Below are 18,427 nucleotides of genomic sequence, written 5' to 3'. Positions count from 1 at the left end.
AGCTAGCAGGGAATCCAATAGTCTGTTATCATAATGAGTCCCTTTGGCGCTCTGTGTGGGAAGGTAAAAGAGAGAGTGGAGCGGCAACGTCTGTCGCACAGAGAGGAGAGTTACATCAAAGGACAAGTCGTTTCTGTAGCAGAATACATTATTCAAATTGATCCGTCCGACTCGGCCTGAAGTACGTAACGCCACTGCTGGGATGTCGCACACAGGAAACATGCGGCAACAACACGACGACGCCGTCACTGATGGATGAAAAGTTCAAATGTTATTCTTCAAAGTGTTTGTGACATGATTCCAGCTTTGACCTAATGTACACACACAAAGGATATTAGACACATAAAACCTTTCTGCACAAATAAAACACACACTGAACGTCATGCGGACCGGGTGGGGGTGGGGGGGTTCTGCACTGCGGCGGACACCTGCAGCTGTGCCCTCACTCAGCTCATTACACACCTGCTTCCACATCCTGCACTTCTGCTGCACATATGCTCTCAGCTCTACAGTGTCAGTGTGTTTTAGTGTAATTGTTTTGATGATGCAGCTGAAGTTTATTTTATTCAGTAGCAGGCTAAATTATTATTTTTTTTTTTTTTCAACTCTGGCCTTTGTTTCCTTAAAACAGTGATTGTCCCTCTGCGACATGAACAGTCACAAGTGTGAATTACATTCAGACTTTCTCTTCCATAAGCAGGGAGGTCTAGACATAAGCTTCACTCAGCTACTCATTCTTTCTCTTTACCAAGTTTAAATACATGGTGCAGAGACGCAGGGGGTCTAGCGGTTAGGTCGGGCACGAATCCAGAGGATATAGTTCTTAGTACTATAGTATAGCATTTGGCCCAGGTTCCTGTGGTTCCTTTCCTGCAAGTCATTCTTACTCTATGTCCCTGAATCCCTCTCTATTCATTGTCCTATCTAAATAAATGGAAAAAGCCCCAAAAGAAGATTGGTGCTCAATGGTGATGAGAAAAAAAAAATTGTTCCTTAAAAAAAAACTTGTATCCCATTTTTTCAACAGACGCCAAGGCCTGCCCCTCAAAAGACTTCGCGTGCCGAAATGGGAAGTGTTTGGCGCCGATCTACGTCTGCGATGGCGACGACGACTGTGGAGATGCCAGTGACGAGGAGAAGTGCTCGGCTCCCACCTGTGGCCAGCATGAGTTCCGCTGCAATGACTCTGAGTGCATCCCTGCACTGTGGAGCTGCGACGGAGACCCGGACTGCAAGGACAAGTCTGACGAGTCGATGGAGCGCTGCAGCCGGAGGACGGAGCCTCAGAAACCTCGTTGTCCCGTGGGAGAGTTCCAGTGCGGGAGCGGAGAGTGTGTCCACATGAACTGGAAGTGTGACGGAGACGCAGACTGCAAGGATAAATCAGATGAAGCAAACTGTCGTAAGTTAACTGTGGACCTATGTAGAGGGACTGGGTGTCTATGTAACTGTCTTACATAGACATGTGAAGCACAGTGCCGGTTTGGTTCTCAAACTCCAGACCCCAGTAAGATTATGCAGATCAATTAGAAACCCCACTTCAATTAGCATTGTTGAGACGTACAGCTTTATTCAAAAGCTAAAAATAAATTGACAATTTCTCAATGTTTTCTTTTGCAAAAAAACAACTATTATTTTGTCACAAGATACAGTATATAACATTTTGATTTTTTTTTTACTCAAAATATTAATAAAGTAAAACACAGAAAGGTAGGATGAAAGCCTTCGTAAAATATTTTCCTTAAAAAAAGAGTACATTGAATGTCGCCAAACCTTCAAAATAACATGCAATCCAACATATTTCCCTTTCTTTACCCTTCACTGTATGTTGACATTCAGAGGGACAACAGCTAAACATGGATAATGCTAGACTTTCAAAATAAAAGGCAAAGATGCAAAGCATAACCCAGTGCAGTTATGTTCTCACAACTACATGACTTAGGCAAACGTTAAACATCTAATGACCATGAGTGAACATTTGGAGCCTTCTGTCTCCAGCAGTGAAAGCACCCTTTGGGGTCCAGGGGGTCAATCATGATCAAGAAACCTAGAGGCAAAATAATAAGACCCAAATACTCTGATGATCTTACATTTTTTGTCTGGAGCTAATTGATCAAAAAAGATAATAAGAGTCATAAAACCGACATTATGTTTCATTAAAATCACCATAGACTGTGAAGACCTTGACTATTTTAAATGAATTTATTATTGTGGAGGAATATGGCTTCCAATTGAAACTTGATGCTTCTTTTATGTCATGTATCAGTTTTATTGCACTGAGGCCACACGCAGTATTTGTTAGGAGGATAAAAAAAATCACTGCAGGCGGTTTCATTGAGTTTTATGATTGTGATAAAAAGTTAATAGCTGCTGTAGACTTTAATTAAGGTGATAAAAGGAAATCAACAAAAGTGCATATTGTGTTGTGCAGCAATGTCCTGTTGTAGATTTTTCAAACACAACATGATAGAACGTGTCGTGCCACCAAGTGATTGAAGAAAGATCAATGCTTACTTCATCACGTTGATCCATGAGCGTGTTGCCATGCAACCATGTGATCTGACGAAGCAGAAGGAGAACCTCGGAGTGTGTTGGACCATATGTGTTTGTTGTCAGAGTGTGTCTGTGTTTCTGCATGTGTGGGAGGTGAAGGTCCCTCATCAAGTCAGACCCCCATCTGGTCACCTCTTCACACTCCCACACACCACTCAGGGAGATGACAGTAGCCTCACACGTACAACATGATACAAGCACAGTGCGCCGACACACACACACACACACACACACACACACACACGCTTTCACAAGACAACAGCCATGTGTACACTAGGTGGAGATCAGACTGCAAGTTTTTAAAGGGATACTTCACCCATTTGCATGAAGCTGTGTATCATTAGAAACATGGTAGCAGTGTTGAATGGTCGTGAGTCCAGCCCTCATTTTGCCCTCAGACGAGAAAAATGTGTTTTTCTTTGCTTGAAAGTTTTCTTCATGTGATGCAAAAAGCATCATATTGCATCACATCATCATATTGACTCACGACCATTCAACACTACTACTACTACTAATAATAATAATAATAATACATTTAATTTGTAAGCGCTTTTACGAGGGCTCAAAGGCACTTTACATGTAAAAAAAATCACAGTAAACAGTTAAAAGCAGTAGAAGAACATTAAAAGACAGAGAAACAGAAAGAGAAGAGGGGAAAGAAGAAGTTAAGTATTAAAAGCTAGTTTATAGAGGTGGGTTTTGAGCATGGTCTTGAAAGTTGGGAGGTGTGTGCAGGAACGGATGGGTTTGGGGAGTGAGTTCCACCATTAGTAGTCAGTACTACCATGTTTATAATGATACACAGCTTCATGTAAATGGGCAGTAAAGTATCCATTTAAGTAAATAAAAAATGCATGAGCTGAAATGATGATGCAATCATTGAGGGATTGTGCGGTACGTTTAAAATAACTCTCATAACTGCAAAAGTGAGTAAACATACATGTCTAATAATACTCACTCTAGATCGTATGTTGCACAAAGGTCATTACCGTTAATCTTCTTTGCAGGCATGCACTGAATGATGGGATAGTTTTTGAGGAGAATATGGCATGGTTAAAAAGGGTTTGCAAATCAGCATCACAGTCAGAGAATTCAGACATGAAGCCTCCCTGAAGAGCTTCCTGGTCATTATTACATCCTAACCTCACCTTTCTTGAGCGATCAAGAAAATGTGCCTGTTTGTTTTCCACAACTGTACAACATGAACAATTCAATGTAATGACTTTATATTGTAAAGAGTCTCATCTGAACTAACTTAATGATTCCCATCTCAAAAGTATCTGCCTAGGTGAGGAAATCTTATACATCAATTATTCACTTAAAATGTAAATGTAATTCAGTAAAAAAAAAAAAAACATCACTAATTGTTCAGGATTTGTTCAGATCTTTAAGGTAAGTAATCATTTGTGTTACTTGCATGATTCAAAGCAAACTGCAGGTCTTCCTCAAAATGAAAAGCAACCACTGGATTCATCTGTCTTAATAAACGTGTCCGTTGTTTGACAGAAATGATGAGACAGCAGCTGCTTGTATTATACTGTATAGATTTGATTGGGGGTGTCCGTCATGGTGTGAATAAAAGCAGTCGGTTGGAGCTTGGTGTCAAACAAGATGTAACAGATTCAGATGTCTGTGTTATGTAGATGAGGGAGCTGAGCTCACCTGAGGGAGGTGCAGCATTTCAATGTAAATGAGTAATGTGAGAATCATCACCTATCTCCACTTTGTTCTCTCCTCCTCCTCATTTCCAACAAGCTTTGCTGATTCGCACAAACCTGTCCCCTCGGTTACCATCCCCCCTCTTATTTGAAACATCTGTCTCCGTAATCTTGTGTTGCTTCTCAGACATGCTGAGAAAAGTGACTGTGAGGAGGATGACAGGAGGTTAACGAGAAGGAGAAATGGTCAATTGGTATCTACAGTTGTTTGTCTCCTTTTCCTCTGCCAGCTTTTCTACATATTGCAATCCGTTAAAATGACTCTTCATCCTAAGGATGTATCATGATTATGTCTTCTACGGTTTGCTGAATTCAGCATCAACGTGTGTATCTTTAATTCTGTTTGAGCACTTAAAGTCCCTGTTTGTTAGTACAAATGTGGGCACATTGTTACTGCTTACATTTTGGTTAAATGTTTCTCCGTGTGTGCTCACCTACAGTAGCCTAGCTGTGAATATGTGTGGATGTGTGCTACTGATTGTGTACCACAGTTTTTTTTGTGGCCCTCAACAACCATTGATCAAGTCTGCCTCCGTTCCCTCGGCAGAGCGGGTCCAAAACCCAACACATGAATAATTAAACAGCCAGTTAAAAAGACGAATGAGTTAAATAAACCTGCCCCTCCGTCGTTACAGCAAGCACAAACAAATACCAATACACACCTGCACAAACACACACACTCGATAGGTCACTGAATGCAGGTTTTTTCTTAGACAGTGAATGAATACCTGCCTGGTTTTCATTTCCACCAGGGCTTTTTCTGTGTAGGTAAGACTTGTGTATGACTGATTACTGTTGGATTGAACCTAACTCAAAGTTGATGAAAGAAGAAAAAAATCACACACTGCACACACACGTGTGCATCTTCACGGAGGAGAAAAATGATTGTCTCAATATTGTGTATATGGGTTTGTGTGTGTTATCTTTGACTCAGCAGTGATGTAGCTTAATCAGAAAGAAAAGGGAGTTGAGATATAAAGTTGTTGGGATGTAATGTCAGTGTCAGAACTTTTCTCTAAAGTATATCAAAGCAAAACCATTGAAATGTCTTTGATGCCTGAAATGCAGATTGTGATTTAGCCTATGCTAGTAAATGTATCAGAAAACAAAATATCCTAAAAAAAAACACCTTCATGTTTCTGCCCCTTCAAAACAAAAGCATCAAAGCAGCAATGATATATGTTGGCAGAAACAAGGTTCAAGAACCTTGAACCTTGTTTCTGCCCCTTCAAAACAAAAGCATCAAAGCAGCAATGATATATGTTGGCAGAAATTAGCAACTTGTATTTTAGAGGGAAAGAGGATAAACACTAGCTGAGAATGTTACGTAAGCCAAGCTAGCAAGATGTTAGCCACCACTGTTTTTAAAGCACTCAAGAATCTTTTCATAATTAAAGTGAAAAAAAGTTAAAGTGTGAAAACCTCAAATCAAATATATTCATGTTAAAAATCAGTATTTGTCTAAGAAAAAACATTTTTTGTACACTAATTTGCAGCGTATTGTTTGGTTGTAGATGCTCATCTTGTTGTTAATGTTAGAGTTCCTTCAGTGCACTGAACCAGGCCACAAAGCAATCATAATGATCACATCACATCATCATTCAGGGTTAGCAGTCGCTAGCCTAAAGCTGTCAAATAAAAAGGATGCTTATTTATCACTCTCGTGTCACAGCGATTTTCAATAAGCCCAAATATAGTTTTGGGACTTGAGGAAGGATCAAATTAAATCAGAATGCCTCTATTAAGTAATATTTAGAGAGATAAATACATTTATTTCTCCATCACTGATGGAGCTTCTGTGTGCCATGAGATTCAGCCTTTATATATTTGTATAAATGAGACCAAACAATGACATTTCTCCTGTTTTCCTCCTGCAGCCCTGCTCACCTGCCGACCTGATGAGTTCCAGTGTGGAGATGGATCCTGTATCCACGGCACCAAGCAGTGTAATAAAGTGCACGACTGCCCAGACTACAGCGATGAAGCTGGTTGTGTCAACGGTAAGCGGCAGATACTGTGCTATCTGTAAGATTAGAATTTTCTAATTGCTTATTGTATTCATTTAAATGTGGCTACTGTATGTCATACATATTGAATATTTGACTTTTAAGGACACATTTATTCTGTTTGCATGTTTGATTTAGCCGAACAAATCTGTCAAGTAACAACTTAAATATCTCAAACCACATTCATGTGGTATGTAGCAGAGTGTAGAACAGATGGCAGAAATTGCCTGAAAGAGTGAAATCAACCCCATGAGAGTGTTGAAAGAGGTAAAACATTTTATTGGCAGAGCTTCAAAACTTAGAGGAATGGGAATTTTGATTATCGACGGTGTCAAAGCATTTAAAGAGTCTCAGTATGTTTCTGAGTTAAATCTCTTTCTTATGACTACTAGAAGTGTATTTTCACCGTGGGAGGATGGGAGCATGGTTTGTATTTGCAAATTAAATACAGTCAAATGTTGCCTGCTTCGCACACACATCTTGTTGAGCTGACATACAGTATTGAAGCACACAGAAAAACTCAAGGTCGTCATCAGACACTCAGCCTGGCAGCGAACTTTATCTTGAATCCTGTGTTTTTTGAAGTTCAGCTGTGAAGCTAAAATTCGTTTGCTACTCTTCACAGTTTTTGCAAAGGGCACAGTCTGCATGGTACCTGTACAAAAAAAATGTAAAGAAGAAGAAAATAGTGTAATTTACTGTGGTTGTGTTTCAGTCACAAGTCATGGTTAAATATGAAATTATGTGCACATAAAATCAACTCTTTATGGCTAACATTTTGAGTGCTCTTCTGAGTGGAAGTCACACCTATTAAATCTGTGATCATAAAACCACTTTGGGAGTGTTTACAGTTAAATCCAACAAGAATCTCACTTTCAGATGTTACATAAAATGACATAGTTCTTAGACTTTTTTTTCTTTTTTTCAAGGAATGGAACGGTGCAATTTCTATAGAGAGTTTTCCCCTCGATAAGCTTCATGAATTGAAATGACAACAAAGCCTAACACATCTTAAAGTTAATTTCCTTTGACTCAGATCAACACCTTGACCACTTTTTGCTCAATCTACTTCAAACCTTTACTGTCCTCTTTGCTTCACATTTATCATACCCACGAGATATTGTTATTGATGTACCCTTATACCTTTCTTTGAACCGTAGTTACAAAGTGTGACGGGCCGAGAAAGTTCCGCTGTAAGAACGGGGAGTGTATTGACAGCAGCAAGGTGTGTGACAACGTCAAAGACTGCAAAGACTGGTCTGATGAACCCATGAAGGAGTGCGGTAAGATCTTTTCCTTTCTGTTTATGTTCCCACATAAAACACCCACATGCACTGATTCTCATTAGCCCTGTCACCACCTCACGCATACATATATGCTGTAACATGCTTGTGTAATAGCACTGATGCACACACACAGACATACCCATGCGTCATCAGCTGCCTCTAATGTGGCTCTTATTAATAAATGGAGCTTCATTTGATCAAGGCAGGAGGAATCAGGACATTTCTCAGCTGCCTTGTAATGATCAAAGAGACGTGTGTTTCTCCCCCTAGTGCCAACTTACCCTGAAAAACGTGTCCTGACTACATTACCCAAAAGTAACCATACAGATTATCCACACACCATAGATAATTCTCACTAAACAAGGTTCGGCCATTCTTCTAACATGACAAGAAGTGCAATCACAGATGAGAATAACAAACCTGTTTCAACAATCTATCAAGTATATGTAGCTAATGAATTTTGCACAATTGAAGTACTGTGCACTGATACTCATGAGGAGCTACAATTAAATGTAAGGTTGCTATGAAGTGGAGGTAGTCTAATGATATGTAGGAGGGCTACCCTCTCCCTTGGCTCTGACCTCAAAGCACATGGATGTAAACTGTAATGAGGTCGCCCTGTAACCATTACATTGATGTTCAACATGATGTTCAAACCTGCTCCTCTTCTCTTAGCTGTGGCTGTAGTTATCTGCACCATATAAATCAAGGTTCATCTTTAAACAAAGCTTTTAAATGTAGACTTAATTTAGTCTCCAAAATGCATTGTGGGTATCCTTCATTTTAAATGTTATTTCTATGTTTGCATTTGCAGTCATGTATTTTATTAACAGCTTTAATTTTTTTATTTATTTTTTGTTATGCATTACCATTTGAGTTGCATTATACTGTACCTACGGTTGGGATTTGCAGGACAAGATACGATAGGATAAACATCGCCCACAATAACCATAATATCACAAGTGCAAGACTAAATTTTTTGCATTGCCATTTGGTGTCAATTTAGGATGATTATAACTCATCCATTTGAGATTCCTGGTAATACGGGGTGTGGCTGACCTGACGGATGGGTGGCTGTGTAACTGTTTCAGCCAAACCTTAGAAAGTCGTTGCAGACAAAACAAACTGTGCAAATATCAAAGAGTATCTTTATATTTTAAATTTTTAGCATGTTCTGCAGCTTTCTTGTTTGAATTAAAGGCCCCGTGTCCACTTGATGTTTTTTCCCTGCAGAAAAGCACTGGCTGGGCGCTCAGGAGCCCTTGCATTAAGCGTTTGTGCGCTGGGAAGAAAAGGCTGCATGTCTGTCCTGTTTCTATAGCAACAGTCTGTTGACAACAGTAGCTGAATGACCGACACGGCGCCTTTACTTTTTACTGTGTGTTATATTTTAACATCTCCATGTCCTGATTAGACACGGAGGTGAAGAAGTGGTTAGCGTACAAGACACGATCTGTAGCTCGTGAAAAAAAGAGTGCAAGTGATGTCAACAGCGCCTTTATCAAAAGTGGAGTTGAAAGATCTTCAACTTGAGCGCTCAGAGTCGAAACACAAAAGAGGTGGAGTGTTTGGAAAAAAGACGATGGGTGCTCTGCTTTTAACTTTTTTCTCTAGGCTGCTGCTTCCTGCTGAAAACAAAAAGGTTGTGTTTTTACCTTCCCTTTCTTTTTTTAAACTCTCTATTTCTACTCTTTCAGTGTCTTCCTCCTCCTCCTCTTCTTTTCTCTCACTGTCTCACAGCAGCACCCGTAGTCTTGCAGCTTAAATCTTTAATGCAAACCGGTAATGAAGGACCAGCTTAAGCTTTATGCAGCGATGTCTCTCTGCCCTCGGGAGAAGGAGGAGAGGCGTTAAAAGACAAAGGAGGGAAAGAAAACTAATTCAAAAAGGAAAGGACTGGGAGGCAGCACGTCTGAGAGGGAGTCCAATCTGTTCAGATAAAAAAAAGAGGGAATGGAGAGAATGTGGTTGGAGGATGAGTGTGAAACAATGGGTATCATAGTAGAGTGACACCTGGTGCACAGAGCCGTGCTCCCTTTTGGAGGGTGGAATGGATCCAGGTGCATTTTGGCAGAAACTCTGCCTGAAGGACACACACACACACACACACACACACACACACACACACACACACACACACACACAAGCAGGCGTTTTGAATAAACTGTACACGCTTTCACCTGTACCTGTGTCTTTTTGTTTTCATTTCCCATTTTCTTCTGCTTTTGTGCCGAATGATTTTTCTTTTTGCATCCACATTTTTCGTGACTCAGGAAAAAGAGGACCAATTTATCTCAACATACAGCATTATTAAAAACAATGCACACGTATACTCAGTTTCTTTACTTTCTGTTCAATGCTTATTTATCTCTGTCCTTCACTTTCTCCGTTCTCTCCCTCTTCCGCTCCCTCTCTCTCTTGGCTGCAGGCGTGAATGAGTGTGCAGACAACAACGGCGGCTGCTCCCACATCTGCAGGGACCGGAGAATCAGTTACGAGTGTGACTGTCCCTCTGGGTACAAACTGCTGGACAAAAAGACCTGTGGAGGTAAAGAAAAAAGAGGTTCTGGATCCAAACTAGAGTGACGATGTAGAGAGCCATGACTAATGTACAGTCACAACCTGTATGGGCCTGGCCACGCTGAGCTGCTGTGATCTATAGGGCTGTTTGGGTCCCCTTGGTCCACTTCTGTAGTAGCACTTTCAGAGGTTACAGGAGCTCAGTGTGAGTGTTATACTGGATCTTAATAACCAAGCTATTGGCAAAAGTTTGTTTTTGTATGCAGATAAAATGCTGCAAAAAACAAGTTTTTAACACTCAGAAGAGAAGGGCATTTTCATATTGTATTTTCTTTATTCAATACAGGTCAAGGTGCACAGCTTTTATGAAAAATCTAAAAGTCATATTTTAACAATGCACAGGTCAGTACTTTCTACTAGTGTTGTAGTCAAGACCACATTGAACCGAGACCAAGGCATAGCAGAGACACCACTGAGATATTTAGAGGTCGAGACAAGACCAAGACCATAAATATCAATGAAAAATCAATCAATTAATTTTGCCTGAGTCACCAACTTAGACTGACAAACAGGGAATGTTGAGGCTGTAACCAGGGCTATAAAAAACCAAATTCAAATAGATTGAAGTTATACGTTCTTGTAGAAAGGGGCCTTTCCTTCTATTCACTGCAATGATCTGGAAAAACAGCCTTTCAGTGGTGGTCTTGACCAGTCTTGATTTAAAATCAGAAGTGCGCCCAGTATAAGGCCGAGACAAAACGGAGTGACACACACAAACAGGATCCTTCAGACATGCACTGTTAGGGGGCTGCACACATGAAAGAGTGTCCGAGCTGTTTGGGGTTTAGTGCCAATCCAAGTTCCAGACTTGTTCCGCCCCTGGACGTGTACCGGAGACCTTCTGCTTCCCAACAGACTGAGCTACTGCCGACTGTGTTTTCTCACACTATATAAATCATAATTTAACAAGCTATTATATTTTCTTTTCTCACGAGATAATTTGTCCTGTTTCTGAAAGTCCCACCGGTTGCTCCATACATTAATCATACAAACTCGATCTGAAGACTCAGAGACTCCATTTGAAGTGAAGATTTTTTGATAGACATTCTTCACGCTCTTCGTACAGAACTGACAATGTGTGTGTCCCTGTTGTTTTACTTTGATTTGTGCGCCGTGTTTCTCTCCACAGACATAGATGAATGTGAGAACCCAGACGCCTGCAGTCAGATCTGCATCAACTACAAAGGAGATTATAAGTGTGAATGCTACGAAGGCTATGAGATGGATCCAGCGTCTAAGACCTGCAAGGCCGTGGGTGAGCCATTTATCACACGCAAAACACACACACACACACACACACACACACACACACACACACACACACACACACACACACAGTCGTACGGTCAAAGACACATTGTCATAGATTAATGCACTCACTAAGATATGGTCATAGCCAGACATGAACTCAGCAAAGAGTCTGCTGGCGTTTTTGCTTGTTGTGATGTAACTTCTTGGAGTGTCTTTGAATATTTAAAACCCATTTGTGAACAAACAAAGCTGAAATCATTACAAGGCAATCTAGTATTTTACAGCAGGTTAGGTTATGTAACGTCATCATCAAAGATCAAACATGACCAGGCATGAAAAGCAGTGATTGAAGTGATGATGAAAACGGTAGCAATCATATTTTTTTATTGTAGGTTGATTTAAATCAGGATCCGTAAAAAATAAATAAAATGAACGCACCCTCAGAGGCCGCCTGCTGGAGCTCTTTTTTTAAAGAGCTTAAGGAGTCACAAGTCGAGACCAAGCTTTATACGCACTCCAATTACTCTCCCGTTCCAGCACCCCTAGCTACCGACTCACATCCCACACTGTTCTGACATCGGGGGACTCTGTTAAACCAGAGGCTTGCTTTGTATGCAGCCCCTTCTCAGCAATCTGTGCAAAGATAAATATTTGCCACCTTTTTCTGCAGCCCTGGCTAATGAAAAGTTTGCAGCCAGCTGCATCTGCTGTCCCCTGAGCGCCAAGGGAAGGCTTCCTGGCCACTCGCTATAGGACACAAGCAGGGTCTGTAGCCCTCGTTGGCCTGGGTAAACACTCCAAGCAGTGCTTATGATTGGAAAAAAAAAAATCTGTTCTGCAAAGCTTCAGCAGGCAAGGTTGTTATTGAAAAATAGTCCGTCTGAATGCCAAAGTGAAGATGTAGCTTGCTTGCGGCACCTCAGATTGCCTTTTGAAAAGCTCCATGTGAATTCCGGGTGTTTCTAATCAGTCCCTTCCTCTTCATCGGTGTTACGCCTGGTTTTTACAGATAACAACGCTGTCTGTCACAATATTTTAAACACCTGCTGATAAGGCTTTCTGCTGACAAATTAGAGCTTCAGATGTTTGCTGATGTTTTGATTAAAGGATATGCTGTATATGTCACATCTAATGGTGCTGAGAGAGAGTTTCGGAGATGTTTGTCATGCAAACCAGCTCATCTTTTACATTTCAAAACGTCGAGGAAAACCTCCAAAGCACTTCTCCTTCAATGTTCTAATTTATTGCAACTTCCCTTTAAAAGGGAGGGGTCCTTTAATGGCTCAAGTTAAGGGGAAAAAAAGAGGGAGAACAGAGTGTTACTTGTGTTTATCACATTGGTCTTGGGTTGAGTCATTACAAGCTGAACTGGTCTCTTAATGAGCAAGCTTAAAGCAGAAACTCTTTAAGCTAAGTGGCATGAAAACCGTCATTGATTGCTTCATGTCGCTCCATGTGAGTCTTTATTGCTGTTAGACCAAGCAAACAGTTTTTGTCAAAGGGCAATGCATTTATTAGAAGGGAGGACAGGCATGCAGAAGAGAAGAAGATAAATGATGCACGAGATGAATATCTCTCTGCTCACTGAAGTACTGCTTAGATGTATGTGTGCCACATGTCAAATCGTGTCAAGAGCAGCAGAAAGTGTTGGAGGCTTTTTGTTTATGTTGAGTTTTCTTATTCAGAGACACACAAGGACGGGAGCGTAAATACAGACGATATGTGCTTCGTGAGGCTGACATAATGTGGACTTAATGAGGCTGCTTCATTCCTAGACACACTTATAGAATAAACACTTAATCACATGAATGCATGGCCGCAGACATCAGCATACACTTTTTATTCTGGCCACACAACAGCACATGTACCCAGGATAGTCACCGACCTGTCTGGAGGAATCTAATGTTCTGGGATGAGCTGTGACAATCAGGAAAATGTTTATTGGTGTAATAAATAAAATTACAAATAGTTTCATTATCCCCTCTGACTTCATACTACAACAACTCTTTTTGGTACCGGTGGAGTCGCCCCCTGCTGGTCATTAGCGACAATGCAGGCTTAAGATACTTCGTCTTTGCCTTCACTGTCAAAGACTTTAAGACCGTGCAAGAAACCACGTAGTATGCCATATTCAGCATATTACACCTGCTTGAACGTCCTTTCACACATATACATTTATCACACATTTCCTTCCTGAACTAGGTTCAAAAAGTGATCATCAGACTAGCACGCCTTTTTGGCCTTATATAATATTGTACAACAATGTTGTTAAATGGCAGGCGAGCCCCGCTGAATAGCTGCAATGCATTGTGGGATGGTTGTCTATGACAAAGGAGCTCCTGTATGATACTTAAAAATGATCGCCATTCGAGTATAAGTTCTTCATAAAATTGCTATGAATTCAGAATGTGTTACATAGTGTGAGTCACATGTAGTATAAATAGTATAAAAAGCCTATGTCTATCTCTTTTATTTACTCTTTGAGTAAAATGTAATGTCATGACCCTAAATTAACATTTTAGGCTGTGTATAACTTTTTTCCTGCATTTCTCTTTTGCGTTGGTTCCACTGAGCACAAGCTGAACTTGTGCTGATTACTATGAGAGGAGTAATTCACAGCTGAGTTCTAACCTCTGCTCTCTTCATTTTCCAATGCTCAAAGAATGCATTACAGTGTAATCCTAACACACCGCTTCAGGCTCTGCAGATTAATTTCACAGTAATATGCAAGTGTTAGCCTTGCAATGCTAATTAAAAGTAAAGTCCCAGGTTGGAGTCTTAATACGTTCATTCTTTTAAGCTTCTGTTTGTCTATGGTTATGTGTGTGCATGTTTGTATAAGTACATGGCAGCGTCCCCTGAAGAACTCCTCGCTCTACACTAATTGCATTCATTGTTTTTTCTGTTTACACCTTTATGGGTGTGATGCCACTCACTGAGTCATCAACTCAACTTATAATTATTCACAGAGAGAGGGAGTGTGGGAGTTGACTGTTGCTGTATATGAGAGGAAAGAGGGGTTAGCTAACACCAATGCTTTCAGGCAGCAGGTCATCTAACATTTCTTGATCAGTTGGACATGTGTTATTTTAACAACGGCATTATCCATCTTGATCTGCGAGTAGCATTGCAAGTGTCAAAGTATTTATTATTTCATTATCGCAACACATATTGATATATATTTAACTGGACTTATACTGAAACCACTCAAATGTTTATCACACAATCAAAGATAACAGCTTATACTTTTTCCACCTTTGCACACAGTAAAGAAAGATTAAGATCATTTACAAGGTTACTACTAAGCGATAACCTCCAGTGTTAAAATAATGAAGCCAAAAGAACCTGCAGTTCCTCATGTGTCCACTAGATGCTAGCTGAGAAAAACCCAAGGAATCCCCATTAGAGTCCATGTGACGATGCACTTATTTACAACAGAGATAAACTTGTTTAAGGCATGCTACTTAAAACAGTTTGGTTAGACTGATGAGTCAGCATTTCCAATATGGCGGCCTCTCTTGATTGGCAGCAAAATTCCCCTTCAGAAACCAGCCAGGTGATGTCAATGAGACGACGTCCATGTTTTACACAGTCTAAGGATACTACAACACCAAATAATCACCAATGAAAAAGCTCTATTATGCGTCTTTCATGAGCATAAACTAAAGAAGTGGAAATTTACTTTTTTAAACACAACTTGTCATGATTACTTATTGTTAGCTTAAAACCTTGGTTCCCACATTCAGCATAGGTGCTTTGAAGATGTGAATGCTTTAAGGTTGTCCAGCTAAAGTTTTTCAGATAAACAGACAGGAAAGAGGAATAGGATGAAAACCATGTAACAGTATGGGATATGTAACAGATACTGGTTGATGAAAGAAGGAAAGGCTGTCACAGCGATGCAGAGGAAATGTACCGACTGCCTGCGGACCAAACTTGTCCTTTTCTTTTTTTTTAAACTTCTCACTTGTTTTCTTTGTTGTTCCTTGTCCTCTCTCTCTCTCTCATCTACAGTACACTCCAGGCTTCATCACAGTGCCGAGAGCAGTTTGTGCCAAACCTGACAGTTTGAGCACACACTTTTCAAAGTAGCTTTTAAAAGCAGCGGTCACATTTTGCCCATTGTCAGAAGATTTTGCTCTGGGACCTAAGATGTTGTTGAGCGCTGTCAAACCAAGTTAAAAAAAAATTTCCTTCAGTGGTAGATTTTAATGGATGTGCAAATAAGTAAAAGCAGTGTTTCCCTACCATGGCTGCTACCCCCAATGAGGCACAAATAACTTCCTTTAGTGCTATCGAATTTTCAAAATGTAATTTTCACTCACTTTATTTCAGCAGAGGGATGGGTGTTTAGCTGTCTTGAGCGATGTCTCTGCTCTGCTCATCTGCTTCTACTGAGGGCGAGTCAATCACTCTGAAGGACAAACATCCTTTATGGTTTGTCAAAGACACAGCATCAGGATGTGAATTCATGCTGAGCCCCGAGCTGAAGACGTTTCGCAAAACATTTCTTGTTCCATACTTTGTCTGCTTCTTTTAAACATAGTCATCTGAAACATTTGCAAAACCGAGACAGTCTTTGTTTTCCTGCTGGCTTATAATATTTTAACTTAAACACAGGGATAAAGCTTCTTATAGCCAGCTAATAGGTGTAATGGAATATGTTAATTTTTCTCAAAACTGAATTTGATTCTGTCAAAGAGAGGTTTGATGACTTGATGGATTATTACTTGTCTATAATGATAGAAAGGAGGGAGATAGAGCGGCGATAGGCAATCTACATTCATTTACCTTACAGAAAGAGAGAGAGACACACACACATTCATATTAAATAATTTTGGCTGGACTACCAACTTTAAAATCCCTTTTACACGTTTATAAGAAGAAAATCAACTGTCTTGTGGAGACTCGGCTTCCAGCACAGAAATAATGAGGCGTTATATAACTTTCTTTGTCATGAGCAATGCAAGCAGACAGGATGACTTTCTGACATTTGGCCTGAGTTGTTGACAGGAAGTGGATTTCTGTTCCCCGCTGCAGCAGATCCATCATTATATAGACGGTGTGTATGTGTTAATGAACACAACTGACCCTGACTTATACCATTTGTCTGCTTCCAGACGTAACATCATCTCAATAACCTCAACCACTGTGAGTTCATCCACAACAGCTGCAACCAAAAATCCCCCATTACCCTGCAGAATTTCACATCCTCATGTCTGACCTTTCTGTATGTTGTATCATTCGTGTTTAGTTTGAATTTCTAAACAACAATAAAATCTGTTTTGGTGGGATGCAAATCAGTGCCCCTGCTTACAGCGTCTGAAAGCATTTCCCCTGCCTGTGTTTATCTTTTCACTGCATTATCTTAATTGGCTAACAGGGAAAGAACGGCACTGAACTGGCAGCACAGATTAAAAAATATCTAGGGGACCATGTTCTTGTTAAGAAAGCTGTTGCCCTGCTGGGATCTGCAAAGGAGCGATGATTTTGTGCACTTTTTGATAACATACCCAGTGCCATGGCCTAAAGAAAAACAGTGACTCATCTTTTTGCTGGCCATGAAGATGACACATTGTTGTGACAACAATGACAGGGTATGAGAGATGTTGTCTTGAAGAAGTGAGTCAGGGGGATTGATGCGAGAAAGAATCCATCCTTATTATACACGTTTCTATGTTTTTCTCTATATACACTCCAAAGTCTTGGACTGGTAGCAACTAGACAGATCGACTCGTTGAACTTTGAATATACTTTGTTTACATGCACCACAGTTATCCTATCACAAACGTTTTAGGCTTTATGATTATTACAACAATTCGATTGAAGAGATAGAACCACAACAAAAGGCAGCTGGTCAAATCGCAGGCGCAGGCCTGTGGATAAATTGGCTAAATTGTAAATGGACTTGAGCTTATATAGCTCCCGTCTAGTCTTCAGACTACTCAAGGCGCTTTTACACCACCTACCCATTCACGCACTGATGGCAGAGGCTGCTATGTATGTTGTATAAAATCCCATTCATGCACATTCATACACCCCTGACACATCAGGGGGAGCAATTCTAGGTTCAGGACACATAGGACATGTTGCTCGTAGGAGCTGGTGATCGAACCCTCAACGACTCTACCAACTGAGTCACAGCCACCCGGATGTTAACCTGCAGAGAGGACAGAAGCCTGGTGATGCTAGCACCTCAATTTAGATAGATTCAAGTTTAGTTGCTTCGGAACACACACACAAGAAAAGCATAATTTTGCAAGAATTCTGCATGTTGTTTGGGTAACAGGAGTTATCCTTCACTTCTGTTTGTGCACTGAGCAATTTCTTGACATGCAAGCTGAAAAATGCAACTTGCCGCCTGTTTCAGGCTATTTCTGCTGCGTGATAGAGTTTGTGATCCATCCATATCCAGAGTAAACGTTTAAGGTTATTATTGTTATCAAAATGCAGTTTATCTCCAACTCCTATCACCCAGCCCAACCTGCATCCATCACATCTGGTTGTGCCTGTCTCCGTCTTGCTTGATTTCTTTCTCTCTCTATTTCACTCTCTCTCTCTCTCTCTCTATCTCTCGCACAGCAGGTGAAATTGATGGTTACAAACCTTGTAGTCAGAGCAAAATGATTGGATCCAAACAGTAGTAGAAATGTTATATTTTCTCCCTGTGCAGTAGGCCGTATTAAATCGAGACTGAGGGAAACAAGCGAGCCATGGTTGGCTCTGTGTGGAAGTTTGAGTTTGTGTGTTTTTGTGTGCGAACGTTGGTATTACTGGTGCCCAACTTTCGTCTCTTTACCAGGCATTTCTGCTCTACTGGACAGAGCGAAGCAGAACGTAACATGACAGATACAGTAGAAGTGAAATATGAGGATGTAGGGAACACGCTAGAAAATGGGAAAGGGAGCCAAAGAAATGAAGAGACAGGAAAGACAAAATAGTGCTGTTGAGCCACTTTAAAAACAAGTAGTTGCAGTGCAGTTTGATATATGGTCAATTAGTTAAGTCCAGGGGCTTTTAGGTGTAAATACAG

At 40.6% G+C, this 18,427-nt stretch overlaps 1 protein-coding gene across 1 annotated transcript in view; it reads left to right on the top strand.

Annotated features, from left to right (window-relative positions):
* LOC306828552 (low-density lipoprotein receptor-related protein 8-like) overlaps positions 1 to 18,427 on the top strand; it is a gene marked incomplete at its 5' end in the record, with an annotated part of 86,729 nt that overhangs the window by 37,687 nt on the left and 30,615 nt on the right. The window contains 5 exons of the mRNA XM_079351072.1: positions 1,028 to 1,402; positions 6,149 to 6,271; positions 7,438 to 7,560; positions 9,992 to 10,111; positions 11,273 to 11,398. Coding sequence (XP_079207198.1) covers positions 1,028 to 1,402; positions 6,149 to 6,271; positions 7,438 to 7,560; positions 9,992 to 10,111; positions 11,273 to 11,398 — 867 coding nt within the window. The remainder of the gene's footprint in view (positions 1 to 1,027; positions 1,403 to 6,148; positions 6,272 to 7,437; positions 7,561 to 9,991; positions 10,112 to 11,272; positions 11,399 to 18,427) is intronic.

The sequence above is a fragment of the Symphodus melops genome, assembly GCF_947650265.1.
Source record: "Symphodus melops genome assembly, chromosome: 8".
Classification (NCBI taxonomy): Eukaryota; Metazoa; Chordata; class Actinopteri; order Labriformes; family Labridae; genus Symphodus; species Symphodus melops.
This window is presented reverse-complemented; position numbering and strand designations above follow the sequence as displayed.